Here is a 26,001-nt window from a genome sequence, read left to right on the forward strand (position 1 = left end):
TGTTTGCATACCTACTTTTAAAATGGGTCTATACATAAATTAATCCCACATTAGACCTCTGACCTTTTTCTCTATTTCATTTATGAAATATTTACAATGTGATTTTTCATGAACATAACTGCCAGACTTTGTTTATGAATAAAGTTGAATTTATGGCAAATACGGCGCTTCCTGTCTGAGATATAGGGCATCTCAGATAAACGGTCTGTGAGAGTAGCCGTCAGAAATACGAAGTCTACAGCCAGACTCTTCTCAGTTTCAGGGCTGTTTTTGGGAAAGTGTAATAAAGTCATCTTACCTCTCTATCCTTGACTGGCCAGCCTGGTAAAGACTTACTAGTCTTAGGTAGCCATGCCTGCCCTAACCAATTTTTCTCTAAATGAGACAGTAATTTAAAAAAACATCATATTGAATGGAAGCTTGAGAGAGGAAGAGTTTCCCACTACTGGCCTTTAGAAACAACGCAGGTTTAAGGTACCACCCAGAAATTTTTACAGCCATCAAAGTGTTTTTGCTGACCATTTTAATCTTTTTAGAAAAAAATGTTTCACCCCCTGTCCAAGCAAGGTGGACATCCACTGGTGCTTCCCTCCCATGAAGGGACCAATTGAGGTGTAACATGAAAAATGAATTAAATTTGTTCTCATTTCAAAAGGTGCGGGATTTTATTTGAGTGTCTTTATACAACATACTGATGATGAATATTTCAAACAAAGCATAAAGGAAAAAATTAAACATACAGGAAGGCCGTCCCTATCATTCTGTGGAAAACGTTACATCTCAATACAACCAGAGGAAGAGCCAAGCAGTGCAGTCTACAAGCCAGATCAGCAAAACAAAACACTGACCTGACATGTCAGATAGACTGTACCACACATTCATTTCAGAGGAATGTCTCTCATCCATCTGGGCAACAGCCCATAGTCTGTGTTTGGGAAGGGTAGACCCTTTGAAAAATATCTAAGAAGATGACTGGACAATCAGAGTACCTACCTACTTCTTCTTCTTCTTCCTTAAATGACACTGATTGGTCTGTCCATTCCCAGACCAGGCACACATGTTTCAGATTTAAGCTTTGCAAGGTGGATCTGCCTAGTGACAGACATGCAATCTGACTAATCCATCACCATCCAAAACACAATAATGCCTTTGGAAATTGGCAGAACTTCTTGAGAAAAGATTGTGTGAGTTGGTTAAAACACACATAAGACGCTTCCTTGCCTGGGCACAGGGACCGACAACTACAGAACAGCTGGGCTGAGACCAGACAACAACTAAACTACAGCTGGTTGGCAGTGAAGGAGAAGTGAAGGTCTATGCAGGACTGTGCTCTCTTGTGGGTGCACTTTCTAAAGTCAGTCCCAGTGTAAAAGGATGCCTAAGAGTCTTTGGGAAGTATTCAAAATGTGCATGTCTTATCCCCTTTACTTAACCAAGAAATCAACTGTTTATTCAGTTCAGCATACATGACAAGTAATTTACACAGAAGGTAATAAAACACCATGTAGTTACCATCTGTACTTAGCTCCCCCTGCCAACAGCAGAATGTAAATCTATCTGCTACTGTCATTGAGCTTCTAGCTGGCAACCAAAACACTAGTGGATAAATTACAGCAACAAGGGCTGACACTGATTTGGCACCAGGTGTTGCTCGTTAATCTGATTAGAATCAAGCAGACATCTTGACTGTCGAGTGATATGATTGGCTGAAGAACAAGGGCCTCTTATGTAAAGTGGTGTTCTTTTAAGATGATCTACTTAAGGCTAATAGAAAATATTTTACCGTTATATTTAAATAAACAGAGCTCATTTATTTTCGATAGTTTTTTTTACCTTCCCCAGTGTGCTCCCAGGTTCTGTCCGATCTGTGGCAGCAGACCAGCAGGCCCATGCTCCCACAAACACGTCTCTGCCCACTCTTCTGCCGTTCGCTCCAGCTCAGTGTCCCACACCTGCACAACAAACAAGGAAGACGTTTTTTTAAATTAGATTTTGTAAAACAATAGCTATAAAGTTGCCTCTGGATGTGCAGTCCCTGTACAAAGTATTAACCCCTTGGATGTTTTAGCCCTTTATTGATTTTGTAAATCAATCATGGCTGATATAATTTGGCTTTAATTGATTAAAAAAGGACAAAAAAACATTTTATTGTTCAAATAAAACAGATTTCTACAAATTAAATTGAAAATATGACATTTAAAATAATTGATTGCATAAAGGTGAATGTGTCTCAAATGACAGTAGCATAAACACACCTGTGTCTGGAAGGTTCAATCACTGGTTCATCAGTATTCCTGGCTACCATTACACCATGGAGACAAAAGAACACTTCAGCTAAAATGTTATTGAAAAGTATAAGTCAGGGGATGGATACAAAAAATAATCCAAGGCAGTGACAACCCCCGGTGTCAGTTAAATCCTTCATCAAGAAATGGAAGAAATATGGATGTAAAACTGAGTGACTGTGGAAGAAGGAAGCTAGTGAGAGAGGCTACTTATGACTACTCTGAAGGAGCTACAAGCTTCAGCAGCTGAGATGGGAGAGATTCTGCAGACAAAACTGTCAGCCGGGCTCTTCACCAAAATTTATGTGGGAGACTCCATGGTCAAGTGGCCTGATGACACCTAAATGGAGCGTTTTGGCCATCAGACAAGATTTGTGCATCATATTGCACATCACCACAAATGTGGCAGCATCATGCTGTTGGGATTCTTCTCTGCAGCTGGCCCTAAAATGCTCATAAAGGTAAAGGGTAAAATCAATGCGGCAGAATATAGGAAAATGCTGGAGGCCAATCTTATCCAGTCTGTTAGAGAACTACGGCTGGGGAGAAGAATTATTTTACAGACGGACAATGACCCGAAGTGTACAGCAGAAGCTACACATACAACAAGGTGAATGTTCTCCAATTGCAGTTAAAACCCAGGCCTCAGTCTAATAGACCAGTGTTTCTCAACTGGTGGGTCAGGACCCAAAAGTGGTCGTGGAGCAGTTTTCAGTGGGTCTCGAATGTGGGTCAGGACAAAAGATGGTGGAAAAATTCTATGAAGAACATGCAATTATACTGTTTATTTTATGCTGTTTTATTGTGATAATGGGTTAATTTAAATGTTTTATCAATATTTCAACTCGTTTATCTTCTTTTCTTGCCATGAATTTTTAATTTTACACTTTAACCTAACCTCCAGTCTTTACTCATTTTAAATCTTCAAGATTCTGTTTCCTCAGTGCGCACTGGGTACATAAATCTCCCTGTTCTACTAGTGTCTTTTACTTATGATGCATTTTGCCAGTATTGTGTATGGATTGCGGGGTGGGTGGGTCAGGGGGCTGGGCGGAGTGGGTTTGGGTCATACTTCCTGTTACCTTCTTTTAATTCAATTGTCTGTTTGTAAAGCACTTTGTGCTAAATTGTATTGTATGAAAAGTGCTATATAAATAAAGTTTGATTTGATTTGATTTGATAAAAGAGCTACTTTTACTATGTTAATTTAGTAACGTCTCAAGATCTCTGGAAAATTGGCTGAAATTTACAGAATTATCCTGGGGGTAGAGGGGTGTAAAACATGCCAGTTTTGCCCTGTCTCTTTTTCCTGACATTAACTCTGTTCCATTCAAGATCTTCAGTGTAACATTTTTATTTACTAAATGTGCATTGTTGAAAGATTTTGGGACAACTCGGGTTGTGATTTGCCATCTAAGATATTTGTCAGTCCTGAGGCTGGACCAGTTGAGAACCACTGTTACAGACAATTCATAGCTAGACTTGAAAAGGGCCGTTCACACCAGATCCCTGTGCAACCTGACAGAGCTTGGGCAGTTTTGCAAAGAAGAAAGTGGTAAAATTGCAGTGTCCAGATGTTAAAGCCTAATCGAGACCTAGCCACACAGACTCAGTGCTGTGATTGAAGCCAAAGGTGCATCAATATTCATGCAGCCACTTGTTTTCTGTTGCAGTTTTTATTAAGTCAGCATTACTTTGCAGAAATCTGTTTTCACTTTGACGTTAAAGAGGGTTTCTTTTGTATTTTTTTTTGTTGACAAAAGCCAAATTATATTGACCATGATTGCTTTATAAAATCAATAAAAGGTTAAAACTTCCAGTACTTTTTATCTGCACTGTAGCAATATCAGGTCATGGAATGGCTAAGGTTTGTTCAGCTGCCACTAATATGAAGTGAACATGGATTACCTATCATGTGTTATGATCTGGGCTATGGATTACAGCTGTTATGTTTAGGAAGGGGTACTTATCTCTAAACTATATTGATGTGCTGCTGCTGCTGCTTTATAAGGAGTTTTTCCCCTCTCTTCTTGCTGCTCAGCTGACTTTACCCAGATGGGTTTTCCCGTGGGATTGGGTGTTATTCAAAAAATGCAAAAGCTTTTTCCCCTTTAAGTAATACCTTCCATATGTCTTGGGTGAGATGTCTGGGTGCAAGCTTTTGTTACCTCTCTCTGAGTTGCCCTCGCAGTTAAGTTTGGCTCTCGTTGGATACTAAAGGATCATATTCCCATTCTGGGGTTTTCTGGGAATGCAGAGTGTCCTTCCTCTCTGCTGACCTACATTCTGCCATAAAAAAAAATGCTAGAATAACACCAGCTGTAATACCTTCGAAGGACACTATATGTTGCTTTAATTGCACACCTTCAATTTCACCTTCAGTGTAATGTCACAGCTTTCTGCGAGGAAGTCAATTAGTTAAAGTCTGCGTGTGCATGGGTCACATGTGCATTAGTATACCAGCGGAGGTGTTAGATGTTTGCACGTTTAACACAGTGGAACCTGGAAGTCATAGCTCTGCCATGGCTGAACTTTCATCCAATAGCAGACACTAAAATAATCAGCCCACTTCCATGAATGCCTCCTCCTCCATCGTCCGTCACCCACTTTCAGTCCCACCAGGAAGGACCGCTGTTTTCTGCATTACTCTTGAAACACACCTACCTAACAACAGGATGTCTGGCAGCTCTGCAAATTAACTTCACTGCTTTCTGGGAATCCTGTTGGCTGAAGAGACGTAACATGGGCTGATTCTTTAATGATTACCCAGTGTTTTAGATCAATTTTTGACACAAATCCTTGTAAACGTGTTGGACTACTAGCTTACGGGACAAATAAACGTTAGGAGGTGTGGAGTAGATTTTTCATTTATCACTACACCTGCAAAAGAGGGGGAGTATCAGTGTTACAGCAGCCTCAGCTGTTGCTGCCTGTGGTCTGTCTTGCACAATAAGGACAAATGATGACTGACAGAGCCAGGAAGTGGTGAATTTGTTTACCTGAAATACTACCCCTGCACAGAATTTACCTCCGTTGGCCTCGGTATGTCAGTATTGTCGTATCTGTTCTGTAATCCCTGGTTATCCCTGTGATGCTGAAACACTGACTTGGGAGGAAATTTCAGCCTCAGCGCTGGAAGAATGCAGAAGCAAGCAGTTCAGTTATAACCTTGACTTCCATCCAAGTCATTTTCCCCTTCGATTTTCTTGACAAGTGACCTCCTTGCACGAATCAATGTGTGCACTGATAAGCAGACTGAAACACATTGCACTGGGCTGTGGTAACTGCCAAACGATCTGCAAACCACAGCACGTAAGACGTTCCGCACTTAAACGAGGTCAACACATTGTTTTTGGCCATTAATGGAGGTTTATTGGTTGGAAAACATTTAGCTGAGGCCACAACTACAGAAGATTTCCAAAGGTAGGTGAAGGAAACTCTAGCTTAAGTGTCTTGGAGGAAAAAATTGGCTGTTTAAGGTTTCTATCACAAAATCAGGATTTGTGATGCTCTTCAAGAAAATAAGAATAAATACAAGAAGCAACCATCCACTGTTTTTAAGCTAACGGGAAAAGCAGACCCAGGAAGTGTCGACCCAAGCACATTTTTCTCAGATGTTGAATAAGTTACAGAGAACAGCCGTCTTGTCAAACCTGCTGTTGTTTGCACAGTTATCCCAGCAGGAGAGGCCTCGTAACCAAGGACCCGCACCACCCATCCACCCTTGCTGCACTTCAGCTGGGGCCCCGTAAAGAAAAACACCTTCCCTGCTGAAGTCTTTCAGCACTGTGCACGCAGCATTGTGTATTTCGCTTAACACTTCATTTGCACCACCGTCTCTCTTCCTTGGTCATCTGGTTGCATTCTTAAAGGGTACTTCCTTCACACGTTTGGGTTTCCTGCTCAAAATCAATGGTGCTTGCTGGGAAATACTGAAAAAGCAGGAGGGAAAGTTATGGGAATTGGTGAAAAGGAGGTTGAAAATAAGAAGAGAAGGTGAAAAAAGCACCTGACAAGAAGGAAGAAGGATAATCTTATGAAGCAAACTGAACTGGACAGGACCACTTGATGAAAACACAAATTATTTGCAATTTCATTGTCAGAAGTTGGGAAATGTACAGAATTAAGCTATCTGTACCATCCTACCCTTTGGCCCCCTTCCCTTTTGTTATACCAGACATACTTGTCCAACCCTAAAGAGTAGAACTAGACTCATTGCCAGCCACTGATTGGTCTACAGCAGTGGTTCCCAACCTTTTTTCCATTGAGCACATATCTAAGAAAAGCCACAAGCCCCCATTAATATATAGCTGTCAAAAATATGCATAAATTTGAATTGTTTTATCATTTAAAGCCAAGCACAATAGTCCAAACCACAAGTGTTATTAGCAAAAGACCTAGGTATGAAGCAATCGTATGGGTTTTATCATGATTTAACGTAGTCTGAGTGAACCTAATTTTAATAACCTTAGAGCAGACAGATCATTGCGCCCCCCCTGAAATCTCTGGTGCTACCTCAAGGGGATCCCAGAACCCAGGTTGGGGAACCAAGGGTCTAGAGCAGGGGTCATCAACTACATTTGTACGAGGGCCAGCTTTTTCGTGAACAGGCACTTTGGGAGCCGAACTTTCAAATAAACGAAAGAAATTTTCATAATAGTCTAATTTATATATTTTATATATTTTTTAATTTTCTTTTAAATGTACAGATTTTTTGGGCTCCATCAGTGAGATCAGTACTTCCATCACAGCCACAGGGTGACTGAGATATTTTATCTAAATATTTCTGTGGCTGTCCTGTTGTCTGTCACTTGGTTTGATGCTAATATGCTGTGTAGTGATAAGCAAAAAACCCAAGCAGGAAAATTGCACTCCCAAAACACCTTAGCTGAAAGTTTCCATAGAAAACAGCAGTTTTTAAAAAATCAAGAATCAGCTGAAAAATACAGATTTTAAATTTTTATTCCCATAATTATATTTATTTTCTTTTCCCCCATTTTTATATCCTTATTCTTTATTCCCATTTCTGAATTTTTATTCTTTTTCCCAGTTTTTATATTTTCATTCTTTATTCCCATTTTAATGTTTTTATTAATTCCCATTTTAATCCATTTTCTGTTTTTATATTTGTATTGTTTACTATATGTTTTTATCCTTTAATTCCATTTTCATATTTTTATTCCCTTTTTCCATCTTTATTGATATATTTTCGTGCCCTATTCCCATTTTCATATTTTTGTTTTTCACATGAAGTTTTATATTTTTTTATTCTATTTTCATTTTTTAACGTTTTCATTCTTGATTCCCATTTTATTGTGACATTTCTTTCCCAATTTTATGTTTTTATACTTTTTGTCCTTTTTTATATTTTTGTTGTTCATTCCCATTTTTATCAAGACTAGACTGATAAATGTATGTTTAAGATACACTATTGCCAGTAATGACTAACAGGTGGATTTCTAACAATAAAAGATCAAGTCATTCCTGATTAAATTTATGCCGTCTCAGTTGTTTTTGGAGTTGTTCTAATAGCTGTTGGGAGTTTATTAAGAAAATGAAATATAAATTAAAAAACATCCCCAAAATACTGCAACTTTTTTCCTCTAGAATTTTTCCTCTGCACATATTTTGAATTTGACCATGTTCTGGGGACCGGATGGGCAGATATGGGGGGCCTGATGTGGCCCCTGGGCCACCAGTTGATCATCACTGGTCTAGAACATCCTTACTTCTGCTGCAACAGCAGTGATAATGGAGATACATAAATGCTTTCTCTCCCTCATTTCATCATGAAAATACTTCTAAAGAAAATGTTAAACTATTAATCAAATAAACCTTGTGGGGTCCTGGTCAGACTGAAATGTAAAAGCCATAGTGATGTGTCATTCATGGATGAGCTGGTTCTCTGAGCCAGCTTGTTTGACATGGTTCTGCTTGGGAGCCAAGTCCTTTCTTTTTATTTTATTTGTTTTTTGTTGCTGTTGATAGATAAAACAAATTTCAAGATTGTTCCAAATACAGAGCTGACTGGGAGCTGTACGACCAGCTTTTGTATTACTTATGCTAAATAACCAGGATCTTTAAAAAAATGCAATTCCCATCACTTCAAGCAAGACTAAATGGACACTGGATATGGAAATGCAAGATAAGGGTGAAGACTTGTACAGGGCTTCATGGGACAGATGACCCCAGATTAGATAGAGATCCATCAACAGACCAAAAGAGTTTAAGATGCAGTGCAGAGGAGTGAAAAACCAAGGTATGCCCAAAGACTGGAGGCTCAGAAGGGTGACTGGAATGACCCTAAAGCAGCAGATTCAAACAAGAAGGGCAAAAGGACAGTCCCAGTAGACCTGGTGCAGAACTGTAAGATTCAGATCTGATGGCAGCATATCCACGGCACATCCTCACTTCTGGAACCAAAGGTTTTGTCAATGACAAGTCAAGAGGACATCAAGCAAGGCATCAAGCCTCAGATTATTGGGTACAACTCTAGAACAGAGTAATTTCATGCTGTTGATCTTGCCTCATCTCTGAAGTGTTCATTAGAGGTGTTGTTGCAAGCTATTCCTTGTGAGTGCATTTAGAGCGAGACCTGTTTACATTCCTGGCATTGCATCAAGCGGTTTGTGTGTGGGCACTTGGCTCCCTCAAGGGTACACCTAGTTGGCTCTCCTGTTGGCGATATTCTTGGACAAGAAGCAGGCAGTGCAGGGGGGGCCTAGAGAGAGTCCAGGTCTGTGACATTTTGGTGGCATTTATGCTATTTCAGAATAAGGTTATCCTTTGGGCCTCACTGGTGTGTGGCCTTGGATTTAGAGCAATGTCACAAGCACGAGAAGCAAGTGAGAATCCTGTGTTTTTATAGGTTATCTGGGTGGATCTGGCTAATCTGAGAGAACCACAGATGCACTTTCCTGTGAATTTTGAGTTAATCTGCAAGGAAAAAGCTGGGATGAAATATGTTTGCGGACCCCAAAAATGACTTTTAGAAGCTTTCATCTGAACTAGTTTTTGATTACATCAAAACTCTCTAAATAATTTATTTCCAGCCCAAAACCCCAAAAATGGGCTTCACTTGCAGCTCTATTCTGACGTTTTATCCTTATTGGAAAAGTGTCACTTCAACTTGCAAGGACTAACATCACCACCTCGGTCCTGATTGCAGTCCACCAAAGCCAAGTTAAACATCAAGCAGGTGGAGGCCCTTCCTCCCAAGATGCCATCTGTTTGTCTTGCAGCGCTTCAAACACTGACACTTCTCTGTTTATACCTGTGGGTCAACATCTGAGTGAGAGGCAGAAGCGCTGTCCGCTCCTACTGAAGGTGTATTGAAGATTTTGTGGATCGCTACAGAGTGCGAATGCTTATCCAGGGAATTTTGTGGGGCCTCTATGTTGGATAATGACAGAATGAGAACGGAGCCACAGGGATAAGAGAGAGGGAGGCAGAGAGAGAAAGAGAGGGAGGGAGGAGGCAAGGGAAGGAAACAGATGACGAGAGGAAGGATTTGAATTGATGTTATCTCAGACTTTCAGTGATGATTACTGCAGAGGGTCAGTCGGGTTATAGTTTAATACAATGGCACACAATAACAGAGCTGATGGGCAAATCGCTATGTGTTTGGGCAAAGACATTTTGTGTGTTTGTGTTGAGTGTGCAGGAAAGCAGGGGAGCATGTCCATGAAGTCTTCCAGTACATTGAGGCTGTGAGGCTTTTGAAAGGTGACAGCAGTACATTGCAGACAGGAGAAAAATCAAAGAAATACAGAACCCTTTCTGAAAAAAATCAAAATGCACCTAAGAAGTTACCTGAGAGTTTCTGCCTAAAATACTGATATTTTTAGAACTTACACTTCAGCTTATGTAGGGGCTAAAGAACAACTCTGGTATTGAAATATAAGACTAAGTATAGAAAATGCACTTCCTTAAATGTCCCCTTGAGGCTGACAGCAAAAAGTCAACAAATTCCAATTGACAATGTCAAGTTTAGCCTTGTTACAGCAGAAATAAACAGGTTTAGAGTCTGGTTCAGAAGACAATAATGGCTTAAGCATGGCTATGATGCTGCCAAGCTTTCACTCAACTCAGCATTGCTCATTGTTATTCATTATGATTATTTATAACTTGTAAACAGTGGTCATCAAAAGTTACGCTAATGACCATTCAACAGTCACAGAGTCAATCTGATGACCACTCAACAGTCACAGAGTCACTCTGATGACCACTCAACAGTCACAGAGTCACTCTGATGACCACTCAACAGTCACAGAGTTAAAGTGATGACCACTCAACAGTCACAGAGTCACTCTGATGACCACTCAACAGTCACAGAGTTAAAGTGATGACCACTTAACAGTCACAGTCACTCTGATGACCACTCAACAGTCACAGAGTTAAAGTGATGACCACTCAACAGTCACAGAGTCACTCTGATGACCACTCAACAGTCACAGAGTTAAAGTGATGACCACTCAACAGTCACAGAGTTTAAGTGATGACCACTCAACGGTCACAGAGTCACTCTGATGACCACTCAACAGTCACAGAGTCACTCTGATGACAACTCAACAGTCACAGAGTTAAAGTGATGACCACTCAACAGTCACAGAGTCACTCTGATGACCACTCAACAGTCACAGAGTCACTCTGATGACCACTTAACAGTCACAGAGTCACTCTGATGATCACTCAACAGTCACAGAGTCACTCTGATGACCACTCAACAGTCACAGAGTCACTCTGATGATCACTCAACAGTCACAGAGTCACTCTGATGACCACTCAATAGTCACAGAGTTACTCTAACTGAGACCTATATTCTAAATTGCCTATTAACGATTTTAATTTTTTGAATAGAGCCATTCATAAACTGTATGTCTTAAAACCATCTCTTCTATTTATATATATATTTCATTTGCAATATGATCCAAGTGCCTTGAATCTCAACCTTGGAGACTAATAAATTTTGTTTTTTTAAAATTATTTGTTTAGAAGGACCCATTAGTTGTAAGCATGGCCATGCCTAGTCTTCCCGGGTTCACCCAGACAACCCAAAGCCTTAAAATGGATTAGTTGTTAAAAATTCAACCTCTCTAAGATTTTACCGATGAAGAAATAAGCCAGAGCAGTGCTTTCCAAAGTGTGGGCCAAGGCCCTCCGGTGGGCTTCAGAGGTACTGCGGGGGGGCAAAAGGTCAGGAAGGTGAATGAAAACAAGTCATGTTAAATATTGTTTTAAATGATCATAAAATACTTGATTAAATGGGAGGCTAAGAAGTAACCATACACAGCCAGAAGTTTTAACACGTCACCTTTTTAGCATTTATTTTGTCTGATGCATGGCACCAGTGTTGCTGTTTAACTGGAAAGAGTTTGCTTTATGTTTACAGAGATAAATATTAAATATTAATATTAAGACATAGGTGACTATGCATGTGCCTGATCAAAACTGAATAAATGGCTGTGGCTCATTAAATGTTTTTGTGATCCAAAAACATTTTCCGGGTAATGTCTCTAAAAGCCAAGAACTGGCATTAAAATTCTCTGTTTATGACATAAAAATATGATGGTTAATTTGAGGATCATATTGTGGTTGTGCGAGGGTTTTGGTGGGCCCAGAAGAATTTAAGCTCTCAAATTGGACAGCAGCATACTGAAGTCTGGGAAAGGCTACACTAGAAAGAGAAAATAAACATTTTTACCTGGCGTTACAGATGTTTATGTACATGCCTGTAAAACTGGGCATGTTAATAAGGAACCTGCTGGGATCACCTGGGTGTTTGGAGCCATTCTCATACGGACCTGCAGGTTTTGCACTTTAGCATAGGCTTCATTTTTCAACACCGGAAAATGTCACTTGCTTTTTTTTTTTATTTCTCCTGCTTTGCCTCTCCACTCTATACACAATTCTCCTTTATTGCTTTTTACACCTCTAATTTTATTTCCCTACTATTTTCATTTCTAGCTCTTGCACTCTTTCCCTCACCTCACCTCCTCTTGTTGCATGCCTCTCCAAATTTCACCCCTGGGTGCCCCTGCAGCTAAAAAAAAAAAAAAAAAAACAGCCCCCAATGTAACAGGAGACAGTAGAAGGGGAGCTGTGCACTGCTGCTGCTGGCTCAGCATTTCTCCACTAGAGTATGCCTCAGCCAGAAGCCTGGCAGGCAGAGTAGAGCTTTCACGCACACGCACATAAGGGGTCCTCAAGTCCAACCTCTCAATTATACAATTACATAGTCCAGCAATTGCCCCAAGCAGGAACTGTTTATTTGCCTCTAACATGGAATAATGCTGCCTTTTGTTCTGGAGCTCTTTAAGCGGAGATGAAAGACGATAAAACCTCATTACCTTCTGCACACTGTATTGATTTTTAACCTCCTTAGTGCTGTTGGTGGCAATGCACTGAGGCGGTCAGGCAGTAACTACACATGTTGTGTGTTTGGAAGCGCTCCAAATCTGCAAAGCACAGAATTTCAGAATGTGTGCGTGTTTAGTGGTGGATAGACAGCTGGTAAAACAGGCGCTGGTGCCATGCTCTGGTTTTAATTGCACGGTGAAAAGTGATCTGGCGTTGTACACACACATGATGGGCGAAGGATAAAGTCAAACAAATCTCTTAGCATGTGTAAAAAAAGCACAGTAGTAATGTGATCGTTGGCAAGTTGGTGGAATTCTTCTCTTCTGGCAAAACAATCAATGTCACATGGGTGCAGACTTTTGTGAGTGTGGGTTTACAGCGAGGGGCCATGTGTGAAGGCGCTTACATGCATGCTTGCTGTTTGTGTGGGAGCCAAGTGGGACAAGTGCCAGCCGGTCTGGTGACTGGGTCAGTTCTCTAAAGCTACAAGGTCCGTGAGTGTGTAAGGCTCTAAGTGGGGTCAAAATAGGGGCAGAGACAAAAAGAGAGAGTCCTTCTTTCACCTACCATGTACTCCATGTTGGAAGCAGGAGGGTAAACCTGGCCTCGGAGCTTGTTATGAAGATCCAGGATGAGCTGAGCGTCACTGTCCGTGATTGCTCTCTTCCCCCTCTGCTTGGCCTCCCACCAGTCCCCCTTCTCGTCATGATACTTCTCCAAAATCTGCTCCAGGGCTGTGGAGTTTGGGAGCATCACCATGGAGTTGGCGGTGTGGAGCAGAAGCAGGGGTAGGAGCATGCCCCTCGGCAGGGTCCAAGACCTCATCCTGGGAAGAGCTGCAGGTAGACGATCCTCTTTTGGGGTCAAAACTGGGAGCACAAACAGCACAGCAGAGACACTTTTCCTCTTCTTCTTCTGCAGCGTGAGCTGGCAAAGGCGTCGGAAAGAGAGAGAAAAACAGGATTATCGGAAGGCTGGAATTTTGTATCAAATTTGCTCAATGACTTGAGTCAATATTGAACTTGGGAAGGACAGAGCATTGGTTTGCAGACACTTGGCCACAGGTAACCTCACAGGGTTCACTGAGGTTAAGAAACAACTGAGGATGACTGGAAAAAGAAAACTCCTCCAGCATTGAACCTCATTTAAAATTCCACCAATTGTCCACTCCTTGTAAAAGGAAAAAAAAAAGGAGGAAGGGAGTCATTAAAAAGAAGCATGCATTTTTAAAGAAATTAGGCTGCAAAATAGGGTTAGGTGCACATAAAAGAAGCAGCTAATGCATTCATAAAACGTTACATTTTGGCTTCATTCAGTTCAACTTTCTGCTATGCATGCTGCAATGCTGACAGAATGATTTAACGTGCCAAAACCTAATGGAAAATGTGGAGTAATGCATACTGAAACAGGAACGAAGTGTTAAGATTTATGCAGACTCTAGATATAATTTACCTTTAATGAATTGGAATGCAGCCCGCTTGGAGAGATCCGAGATGTCAGTGTGAGGAAGCTTCCGCAGTAAGAGGAGATTAACAAAAATCCGCCTTTAAAAGTGAGTTTCAGGTGACGACTGTGATGTGACTTAAATCAAAGACGTGATGTGCTGCATTCACTCCGCTGAGGTTTTAAAGAGTAAGGGAGAATAAAATAGCTCTTTCGACTTTCGACATTCATGCACTAAAGCTGCTAAAGCATCACTTATCCACATTTTATCCTCAACTTTGCAGCGCTTGGAGAGTGCCGCCCCTGAACACGCCTTCCTGAAAAAGGTTGGCCCAGTTGGGTTGCCAAGACCTCTGTGCGCGTGCGGGGTTGCGCGTGTTTACAAGTTGGAGAAAGCGGAGTTTTCACCCCTTCATTGTTGTGCTGAGTAAGTATAAACGTCACTACACGTCTTTATTAATGTAATAAACAGTAGACTGTTTTAATTTGGCTGAAGTTTGGTCACGGTGCTGCATCTCCAGCATGCCGTCTCCTCTCTTTGTGTACCTGCTAACCAGCTTTGGTGAAAAATACATTAATTTAAACCAGCTCTTCCTCCTACATGGGGTCTGGCAGTCATAAGTGGCCCCATCCTCCTCAGGCTAACTGCTCACAGGTGACTCCTTTGGGGGATTAAAACACAAACCTACTCTGTTAACTCCAAACCCTGAACTTGTCGTCACTGTTTCCCCCTCTGCCCCGCTGCAAAACAGAGCAAATTCCAAGATGGAAACAGGCAGGTTTTGTCTTTTGTCATCTGGTCATTTTCACTGGTAGCTGAGCAACATGTGGAAACAGCAGCTGATCACCAGACCTGTGTGTGGGTTTGCCCCCTGTGCAGACTGACTTTCCACACCAGGAGACACACAATCGTCTTGTGCTTTACCTGACAAACATAATAAACCAAGTGGACCATGTGCTGGGGGTAAATTTACTCATGTTTACCCCTTGCTTCCATGGCTACCTGGTGGTGTTTTCATTTTGTTGTGTTTTGGCACCAGGCCCTGACTCATCAGGAGAGTCAGGACCTGAATGCACGGCTCAGAAATACTGATATATCCTGATATATTTGATATGATAATATTTAATATGAAATCCATATCAGGTCAGTCGTAAACATTATTTATTCAAAGTCCATTTTCATTATAAGTACAGGAAAGTCACTGTCAAAGTTCACATCTTAACTCTTAGAAGTCCAGAGGCAGATTTTGCCATTTTGTCAATACTTTTCTTTTTTTTCACTTTGACTCACAGTAGTGGACTCCAAAAACCATGAAAGTAATAATAAAATGGTTTTTGATTATTACTTTTATATTTTTTAAAACATTTATCAACAACAGGAGTCGGTCCATAATGGTTTTTCATTCCAATTATTAGTAGTTTATGAGATTGATAAACAATATTTGGTATGTACAAAATGAAGATAATCAGACAAAAGTTAAATTAAATAATCAAAAATGGTAAGAAAAACCCAACAAGGTCTGTCTGCATGAGACACAGTTCAGAGGAGCACGGTAGCAGGAAACAGGAAGTGATGCAACGCTCACTGTGTCAGTGGCACCCAGATTGATGTGCTGATTGGCTACTCATGTAACGTGCAGCCAATCAGATTGTGTTGTGTACTGGACATTTTGTAAGATTTTGAAGAGTGAAAATAAAGCCAGAGGGGACGCACTGGAACCAATGTAGCACACTTTATCAGTTATTAATTTGAATGATTATTAGTAAAATAAAATGATGATACCAATAATTGGCTAAATGCCAAATATCGGCCTCAATAAACAGCCAGGCTTATTATTGGTCCCCCGGAATGAAAATATATAAAGTTGTAATTTCAATTACATTGAGAATTAAAGGTAAGAGATTCTTTTTCTGCAAGTTATCTCCAATATGAAAGATATTTTAAATTATATATCTTCATTAAGAAGTTAAAACTGATTGTTTTTTTTTTTTAAATACAAGCTTTTTATATGTCCCAGTTTGAGGGGAGAGTTGCACTTCACATCAGTGTAGACCTGTGATCATCAACTGATGTAGACCATCAGTTAGAGGGCTGAGCCAAAGCTCAAAAGTCATCCAAAAGTTAAAAAAAAAAGTCAGCACATCTCAAAATCCAAGTTATGGAGTACAAAACAAAAACATTTCACAGGTTTATTTGGCCCACATCACATTGTGATGTATAATGTTTTGTCCTCCACAGCTTGGATTTTGAAATGTGCTGCCTCTTTTTGAAGCTTTTGAAGAGACTTTTAATAAATCTGTTGGATGAATGGATTTATTCAAATACAGTTAGTTTAGAGAAAAAGAAATGATCCGCCATACACTGAGATAGACTTTACTGTTTATTGAGAGTGAACAACACGGGTCGCCTGTAGCTCCGTCAGGTTTACCCAGCATGATCAGACGGGCATACACAGGTGTGTCTTTTTGTTTACTTCGGACCTGCTACTGACTGGCACCTGACTACCTGGGTTGTGCACGGGGATCTCCGTTTAACAGTTAGTTTAGTGCTTTGATTCCCAATCTATGGCTCTGGGCCCTTCCACTGAGTCCCAAGACATGACGCGATGTAGAGCAGTGGTTCTCAACCTCAGCCTCAGGACCCACCAGTCTGCCTGATGACCAATCGCGTCCCAAGTTTCCAAAAACATTTCAACAATGAATATTTGATTAATTGAATATGTTGCATTTTGGAGCATGGTTGGACCAAAATACATGATATGAAAAGGAAAAGGGACATAAACTGACAAGGTTTATACCCTCTGTCCTAGTCATTATGTGTCAATTTTTGCAAATTTTCCAGAGATCTTGAGAAATTACTTCATTATCATGAAAAAAGTAGTTTATCCATTGCAAGAAAAGGAGATAAATTAGTTGAAATATTGATCAAACATTTACATTTACCCAATTTCGCAGTAAAACAGGTTGAAATAAAAGGTATCGATGCAGGTTCAGTCTAACCTTGCAAAGCAGGTGGATACACCCGTTTCCTAGTTTTTCACTGGCAAATACATCTTGTTAAGCTCCCATCTGAGTGTTTTGTTGCTCTGATTGGCCCGTAGAGATGTGACTGACAGAACATTCATCCAGTCACACTCCAAGATTTTTTCAAAGCCTCTGCCGTTTCCCCAGTGTTTTTTATTGAAGGTTTCCCAGATGGATGTGTGAAACAAACCCATCTGGCGTGTCAGGTTAGGTTCAATCAGGAAATCAGGACTTTTTGCCACCATTGTTTTACAGACACCTAGTCCTACCCACTGAAAACTGCTCCATGACCCACTTTTGGGTCCAGACCCACCAGTTGAGAACCAATGATGTAGAGGACTATATTTCCAATGAAATCTAAGAAGTCAAACAGCAAATGCAGCATTTTTATGGTATAGATTTCTCAAGTCACAAGCCAAAAAACTAAGAAAATCCTTGTTTTATGTTTAAAATCATCCTATTTTGGTGGTTAATCTTGAATTTTTGCAGTGAAATGTAGCAGGAACACATACCAGAGTAGAAACTGGACTGTCATTCTTTGAAATGTGTTGTAGAGTTTGCCTATTGTCTTCAAACAAAGTAAAACCTGGGCTGTTAAAATTGTCCTCAGCTTCATTGCTCCCTAGCCTTTACTTAAAGCTTTTCTGGGTACTTTTTGTTGAATTTAAAGTAGGCTGAAATTGATACGCAGGCCTATGTAGGACTTATTAAACCAAATAATAAGGTGATAAGATTGACAGAGTCTAAGTAGTTTCTTCCATTGCCTATCACCACTGCCACAGGGTAGGTGTAAAGCAGAAACATCCTTTGTTTACATTTTCCAAAGTTAGAGTTAGATATATGACTATATTTCTAACAACCAAATGAAAGTATTTCCATCAGAAAACACCCTCAGACATGTACAGAGCAACATCAGCGTATCGTACCGTAGCCACGCCATGGTGGCTTATGCAATACTCTGCCAAAAAGCTGGCTGACGTACGAGCCCTCTGCCTGACATTTTGCTAGTTCTGTCACGTTCTCTGCTTGTTTGTATACAGGAAACTGTGGCAAATGCAAGATATGTTGAAGCTTTTACATAATGAGCAGCAGTTGATTTTGCAAAGAAGAAAAAAAAGAAGAGGCATCGGAGGAGAAGCTGCTGAATCAGCTGAGGCAGAGGATGGGGTAAGTTGCTCGTGCTTTTTCAGCCTCTGAGAGACATGGATGAGGAAATGCAGCTGATGTTTTCAGATGTTGGTGAATAGATTTGATGAACTGGTAGCTGTCTGCAGCCATTTATCTCACTCTAGAGCAGTGGTTCTCATCTGGTGGGTCGGCACCCAAAAAGCAATTTTCAGTAGGTTGAGACTATGTCCCTAGTATCAAAAAGTTTATGAGACGCTTTTTATAGTTGTCCTTTCGTTCTGTCATATGTTGGAGGTAATGCATCATTCATTAATTGACTGAAAAGTATCAGAAATTTGGGGTGGTGGTTTTTAGTAAAGGAGTATGTGGTTGGTCCTGAGACAGGCCGATGCTATGCAGAGGACCAATCACAGGGCGTGCAGTCTGCATCATTATTACACAGTTATATATTTGAGGAGGGCCTCTGCATATGTTTAGAACAATGTGAACCTACAGCGTATGCTGTGGCGTAGATTTGATGCAAGATAAATCAGGATTAAAGAGGTTCAGCTTTGTTCACAGGGAGCTATAATCTCTCTGGCTCACTTCTGTACAGAATCTGATACAACTACTCACATTAGAGACCCACCACATTCTGAACTTCCACAAACCCAGAGTTTTACTGTCTGCTCCCCAGGTCAGCAGCAGGGGCCTCGGACTCAACCCAAGCAGCCCCAGCAGCCCCAGCAGCCGCCCTCTCTCTGCGGTCAGTCCCAGCAGCCGTCCTCCTCCTCCTCCCCTCTCTCTCCCACCACAGCTGAAATGGTAACGCTCTCACTTTGCCCACAACTCCCTGGAGGGAACCGCTCATTCATCTCCTGTAGATTTAATGTTGCTCTACATTTACATGTGTGGAAATGTGCGAGTGCATGACTTTGTCTGACAGTTAGAGGTGAGGCAGCGAAGGAGTGACAGGCTGCCTGAGTGTTTGCAGTATATGGGTCAATACATAAAACATGCAATTATTTTAAACACTCAAAATTCATTTTATGGTGCAGGAAATGAAATAACTTATGATACATAATGGATGAAATACACAAAGACTTACTGTAAGAGAATCTGTGGGGATAAAAGAAAATATTTACCAACTGCTGGTGGATTTCTATGATTTACAACCTTGTAATTTAGTTCAAGCCATCTGTAACAGAAGCAGCACTCTGTGATTAATGTTTATTACAATGCTCCCCAGTAAATTTACAGTATTTGTGCCTGTGGAGGAGCAATATAAATGATTTCATGCTCCTGCCTCTTGTGTTAGCAGCTTTATCCCTTCATTTTTATTGCATCTGTTGTTTTCTGATGGTTTTACTGTTCTAATCTTTCTTTTTCTTTCACATTGACCCTCACCCTACCTGTATGTTTTTGTCCATCATGTGAGCAGACCCCTTCCCCTCTTCTGCTCTTTGCTTTTTCTCTCACACACTTTCCATTCCCCACAAGCTGCAGCCGGTACCACCTCCGTTCAGCATGTGGTCTTACGAGAAATCCCGTGAAGCCCCAGCAAAATGCGTCAGCCGGTGCCAGAAACCCTCCAGTGACAGAAGCCTCTGGACACAACAGAGAAACCACACACAGACAAAGAACACTTTTTGTTGGCCCCTGTTATCTGGCACATTGCTCACTAATGGTTCTGGTCGGGCTGGATTGAGGTCAGAGCGTTGGAAGGGAGTCGGGGTGAGAACGGGAGTAAAAGAGCATCAAGGTCATTTGGCAGACGCTCTGCAGAGCTGCTTTTGTGACACTATCAGCAGTGTTCAGCAGAAGGCCGCCTCAGATATCCACCGCAGGATCAGAGTGGTTTAGTTTATCTCTCTCTACCCTCTAGTGGTGAGGACATGCCATTGCACGGTAGAACACAATCTACTGAGGTGTTTTTGCATTGGTTTCCTTTTGGAAAAGTGTATCATGTAGGATTTTAATTAGCATTCTTCCACATGAGGATATGACTGGATGTAGTTAGGTACCTTGATTTAGTGTTGCCTGGTCTTTGTCTTCTATATTTCACATCCACTGAGTATTTTTCATGTTACCTGTTCTCCCCCTCTCATTTTTATATTTATAAGCTGTAAAGTGCTCTGTGCTTTTGCATGTCCTGCTCTTTTGTTTCCATCTCTTAGAGCCCCAGTAAGGTTTTACTATCTTCATACATTATTCTTTTCTTCAAGTCTGAGCTGGATGGCGCCTTACAACACCTAAGAGCACCTGGTTGGTCCCCCAGGTGCATAAAAGTCCATGCTGTTGACCAGCACCCTCTCCCTCTCTCCTCCTCTGCATTGCCCTCTGCCTGCTGCCATGCTGTTTTTTTAAGTTGGCTTTTGTTCTGTCAGTCTAGTTGGCCGTCTTAGTTGTTCACAGTGCAACACTTTTCTCGCATCATTTACACTCAGCTTAACAGCCGACACATTGGCATGCCTCATTGTTCAGAAACTTTAGGAAACTTTAGCCAAGTTTAGTTAGAAACGGTGTTATTTGTTCTTTCCAAGTTTGGACATACTGTAAGTCAAACAGCTGCACTTGAGTACAAGAAAGTATTGTGAGCAAATTAAGGTGTTAAAAATGTTGGAGGGCCCGCTCTCTATTAAAACGATTGCCATAAATGTTCCATCAAATTGTTGAAGTGTAATTACTAATGTAGTAATATTTAAGGAGCAGTAGACTATCATAATTATATATCATAATCTATGTTTGTTTGTGTTTTTATGAGTACTAACTTTGTTGATTCTAATTTCTCATTAATTTTCACAGACATTTTTTTTTTATTGTTAAACCACGATTGTTTCAGCTTAAGATGGGATTTTAAGATCGATGGATGGATGGACAACTGTTCGGTTGGTTAGTTTGGTTGGTTGGATTGAGGGACAGTTTTTTTTTCTGTTGGTCTGCTGGTTGGTTGGATGGATGGACTGAAGGTCAGATATGGACAAATGTATGGTTGGATGTTTGGATGGCAGGATGACTGGAGAGTTGTTTGGATGAACTGGAAGTCAGTCGTGGGCATGCGAATGGATGGAAGGACAGTTGGTCAGTCAGTTGATTGTTAGGATGGTTGAAAGACAGAGGGAGGGCAGTCAGAGGCAGATTGTTGGTTGGTTGGTTGGTTGGTTGGTTGGTTGTTTGGTTGTTTGGTTGGTTGGTTGGTTGGTTGGTAGGACAGACAGACAGAAGGTTGGTTGGAGAAGGAAGGAGGGATAAGTGGATGGATGGGAAGATGGATTGATGAATGTATTCTCTGAACCATTTCTAAAATGTTTCCATACTTTATTTACACATAAATGTAAGACTGTATACAGTGTTAATTTTGACAGCTATTTTTAATTTTAGTATTAGTTTCATTCTTTAAATGAAACGCATTTTAGTTTTAGTCACATTTTGGTCATTTCTACACTTTTTAGTTTTAGTCAATGAAAACTCAAAACATTTTAGTCTAGTTTTAGTCCATAAAAAGTCCTCACGTTTTAGTCTTTACTTTTAGTTCAAGCATTTATTTTCTTGCCTAAATCTGGTTCCAAATCATGGTAGTGTGTTCTCTGCACTCTGCTAAACCTGGGGTCCCTGCTTTCTACAGCTGAGAGGCAGAATGGCTACAGATGCATTTTGACAGATTCACCCACAGTGGAGAAATATCACAGATTTGGAGTGTCTGTTGAAAACTAAATTACATTTAAGTCTAGTTTTAGTCATCCTGACAAAAACTAAACTTACTTTTAGTCAGTTTTAGTCATCACAGATATATTTTTGTTAGTTTTAGTCTAGTTTTTGTCATGGAAAAAAAACTTGTCAACGAATAGTTTTAGGCATAGTTTTAGTCAAAAAAAAATTAACACTGTCTGTATATCAAATCTAACATTTATTTACAGCAGTTTAAATTTCGTCTACTAAAAATGTTCATCAACAGCCTTTTTTTCCATGAAAAAGACTGGACTAAGACTAGCCAAAAAAAGATCTGTAATGACTAAAATTGACAAAAAGCAAGTTTAGTTTTCGTCAAGATGAATAAAACAAGACTTAAATGTTATTTAGTTTTCAATGGACATTTAAAAGCCATGATATTTCTCCACTGTGGATAGATCTGTTAAAAACAATGAATCTGTATCTCTTCTGCCTCTCAGCTGTAGAAAGCAGGGACCCCAGGTTTGGCAGAGTGCAGAGAACACACTACCATGATTTAGTACCAGATGCAGACAAGAAAATAAATGCTTGGGCTAAAAGTAAACACTAAAATGTGAGAATTCTTCATGGAATAAAACGAGACTAAAACTATAAAAGGGTAGAAATGACTAACATGTGACTAAAACTAAAAGGCATTTGATCTAAGACTAAGACTGAGACTAGAATTAAAAATAGCTGTCCAAATTGACACAGATTTACAGTTCTTCAAATCAGCCTGATTTTAAAACTGAGATTTGCTGTTATAGGAGCTCACAGTTTATTGAGAATCTAATACATACATTATCTGCACCAGTTCAAAGCCTTCATATTCCTCCTGGGCAGTAAATGCAAATCTTTAAATATTTCATATCATATCTTATATTGGACTGTCAGGGAATTTTTTAAGCAAAGCTCAATCTCCTTTTTTCCATTATACTTTAAAAGTAGCCTGTGAAATATGTGACCACCAGGTGTCAGTGTCTGATTTTCAGACCAAGTCCACATCTGGGGGCACCAGTTTGGAGACTGAATGTAGACAAGCATTCAAAACTATTATCTGTTGACAAATCAAAATGTTTAATCCACCAGTTGTATAACCAAAAAAGAAATCTTTCTGCAAATTAACCAACACTGAGGTTCTTTTCCACCAACCAGTCCGTTTCAGCGATATCCTGAGCAAACACAAGGACTTAAATGTAGATGAGCTGATACTGTAGTGGTTAAAGGAATTGTGGCTAGGTAAATTCTCTTTGTGTTGTGTGAAAGGGTAATAAAGCCTCTAATTATGTCATTTTATCAGAATCTTCTTCTTCACTATTGTTTCTTCATACTGATTTTATTTCAGGGATTTATTGTGCAGACTATCTGAAACTAATAATTTCACTGCATTGTGAATGCATTTTCTTGCCCCATATATCACAAGCAGTTTATCTTTGACTGTCATGTTTATTTTTCAGAATTCTGGCTGTATAAGCACCAAAATCTATGCGATCTTGTTGTTATCAGGTATAAAGAAGCGTTCAAAGAGACGGAGTGAAGCCCATCTGATTATGCAGCACTCTCCCGGTGCCGTGCCTCTGACTGGACATTGATTTTGGCCCACGTTTTGCTGCTGCAGGATGCTGCTTGTCTGAAGTCCCTGTGAGGCCCCCGAGAGGAGGCTGCTGTGGCCCCGTCCAAGACAAAGACTACGGTAGGATATGGAGGGCAAACACAGAGCAGGGACCAGCTCAGTTTATGTTCTTAGACTGAAGCACAAGGGTCAAGTTTGGTCTAGACGTTGGGGAGACTACATTAGCGTCACACATGAGCGGAATATAGACTATACAGTTTTATGACATAAGAGCTTATGCTCTTCATCAGAGAAAGGACTATACGTGCCAAGGTATGGCATAATCACTTTATTTATCTTTTACCTGACCACGAGAGGAGCTTACTTTGCCAGGGGAAAGTCAGCAGACGAGAAAAGTGACCATAACATAAGCCATCACACTCACACTTAAGTGATGTCAATGTGGCTGAATTCTGCACGGGGAAAAGATGTAAATGCAACCAAGAGAAACTTGGAGGAGTGAAACATTCCCCCCACATGTTATGGTGACACTGCCCTAAATAAACAGCATTATTGACCAAAATAGACATCTGAGACACCGCAAATGATTTGTGTACCTGAGAAGCTTTATTTTTTTCTCCTTGTTTGAAGTAAACGCATCAACCTCAAAAGAAGGAGCATTGCCCTGCAGTTAACCATTCATCCCTGAGAGATTTATGGGCAGCAAAAGGCTTTTACCATGTACGTGCCAACATTTGAGGAGATCCCAAAACATGCTTGAAGACGCTGACATCAGTCTCTGAGAAACACACGTGTCAACACGCTATGGCCTGACCCAAGCACATGTCAAAGATAGAAACACAGCAAGCTTCTCCAAGTTCAGAGTTACAAGTAATGCTGGAGGATTCAAATGTGTAAAAACAGCAGTAATTGAAATATCAGTCATGTCTTCATCCCATCCCATTCTATTACTGTTTCTGATTATTTCATTCTTGTGTGAATGATATTAGCATCTCTTGTTCTATTTTTCATCTTTTCAGAGAACATTTTGTTGACATAAAGCTGACAGAATCAACACCAGCTTTTTGGACAGTTCTTCAGCTTTCAGCAGTATCGCTTTGTCTTCATCAGCAAAAAAGGATTTGTTCTTCAAACTCTCAAATATTTAGGAAAATACTTCAAAAATTTTTAGACACAGAAGCCTTAACCCTCAATAGGGCTCTCATTGAAATATTAAGATATTCAATATTTAAATCCAGGGGTCTTGGAGGCTCTGATGTGATTTGGAGCAGTAAAATATTAATGTTGACACCGCACACATGCAGATTTTTCAGACAAATTATCGATTGTGACAGTTGCCACTCAGGATATGCCTCCACAATCGTCAGGGGTGGCAAATTTTGCCTCAAATCTGGCTTAAAATCCTGTAGTGTGTGGCCTTAAGATGTACAAGCAGCAGGTCTAGATTGTTTTGTTTGTAATCATAGATCTAGCATTAATCCAGCAATTTATCCACACAAAGCCCATGGATTTGCCAGACCCCATGTGTGCCGTCTTACAAGGCTCCAATCTACATTTGTGCTAGACCCAAAAATGGTTTGGACCAATCAGTTGTGTTGTACTCAAGACCGCACTATCTGAGATCGAGACTTGCCCGAGACCAGAGTGCACCGAGATCAAGAAAAAAGACCAAGACTTTTGGGGATCGAGACTGAGTTGAGACAGAGACAAGCTGAGACCAAGACCATAAAAATGAAAGCTATTTGTTGTTTTGCAAGTGCTTCTCCTTATTATTACATTAATGAAGCCTGATTGGTCCTGTCACTCTCTTACGGGGCCCAGTCTGTTCAGATGGGAGCTTTGCAAGATGGATTCACCAGTGAGAAACACAGAACAAGCAAATCCATCTGCTGTGAAAGGTTATACAGTGGCTGCTTCTGCTGTAGCTATTAGCTTGGTTGTAGCTGTCGAAAAGCAGCAGACCTCGACCACATTTCTTGATTATACCAAGAGCAAAGAGCCACACTGGAGGCTTCTCTTGGTAGAAAAGGTGCTTTAGCATGTCTCCCGAGGTTTCAGCATGAATTTTAGCCACTGACAAGCTCTGCTTTTCATGAACTACAACAGTACTAGCCTGTACAACTCAGGTTAATACTGGAGCTATGCTTGTCTACTACCTTATTTTGTCTTGTTGCTCTGATTGGCCAATCATGAATGTAACAGACAGAACGTTTGTCAAATCACACTCCGCACATTCTTGCCCAAAGAGGCAAAGGAAATCTTCCTTTCATTCAACAGAAACCTCAAGATCCAGACTAATGTGGAAACATTCATCTGTCAAAACAGACTTTTGTTCAGTAACAAGGTAGAATGCTAATGCCATGCTAGTATGACCCAGTGTTAATAATGTTGTGCATTATTAAAACATAAAGGATATACAGTTTGACAAAATGTTTAACCACAAGCCCAGCAGGAAAACAATGACATCATTGTCCTGGACTCAACAGTTTTTAAAGGCCATTT

The 26,001-nt window shown here is 40.5% G+C and overlaps 1 protein-coding gene across 1 annotated transcript in view; it reads right to left on the bottom strand.

The window, feature by feature from the left end:
* Positions 1-14,345, bottom strand: part of crispld1a (cysteine-rich secretory protein LCCL domain containing 1a) — a 28,505-nt gene extending 14,160 nt beyond the window's left edge. The window contains exons 1-3 of the mRNA XM_041814337.1: positions 14,097-14,345; positions 13,212-13,571; positions 1,834-1,952 (exon numbers count right to left, since the gene is read on the bottom strand). Coding sequence (XP_041670271.1) covers positions 1,834-1,952; positions 13,212-13,469 — 377 coding nt within the window. The 5' untranslated portion in view covers positions 13,470-13,571; positions 14,097-14,345. The remainder of the gene's footprint in view (positions 1-1,833; positions 1,953-13,211; positions 13,572-14,096) is intronic.
* Between the last annotated feature and the right edge of the window lie 11,656 nt (positions 14,346-26,001).

This window comes from Cheilinus undulatus, linkage group 19 (assembly GCF_018320785.1).
Source record: "Cheilinus undulatus linkage group 19, ASM1832078v1, whole genome shotgun sequence".
NCBI classification, from domain to species: domain Eukaryota; kingdom Metazoa; phylum Chordata; class Actinopteri; order Labriformes; family Labridae; genus Cheilinus; species Cheilinus undulatus.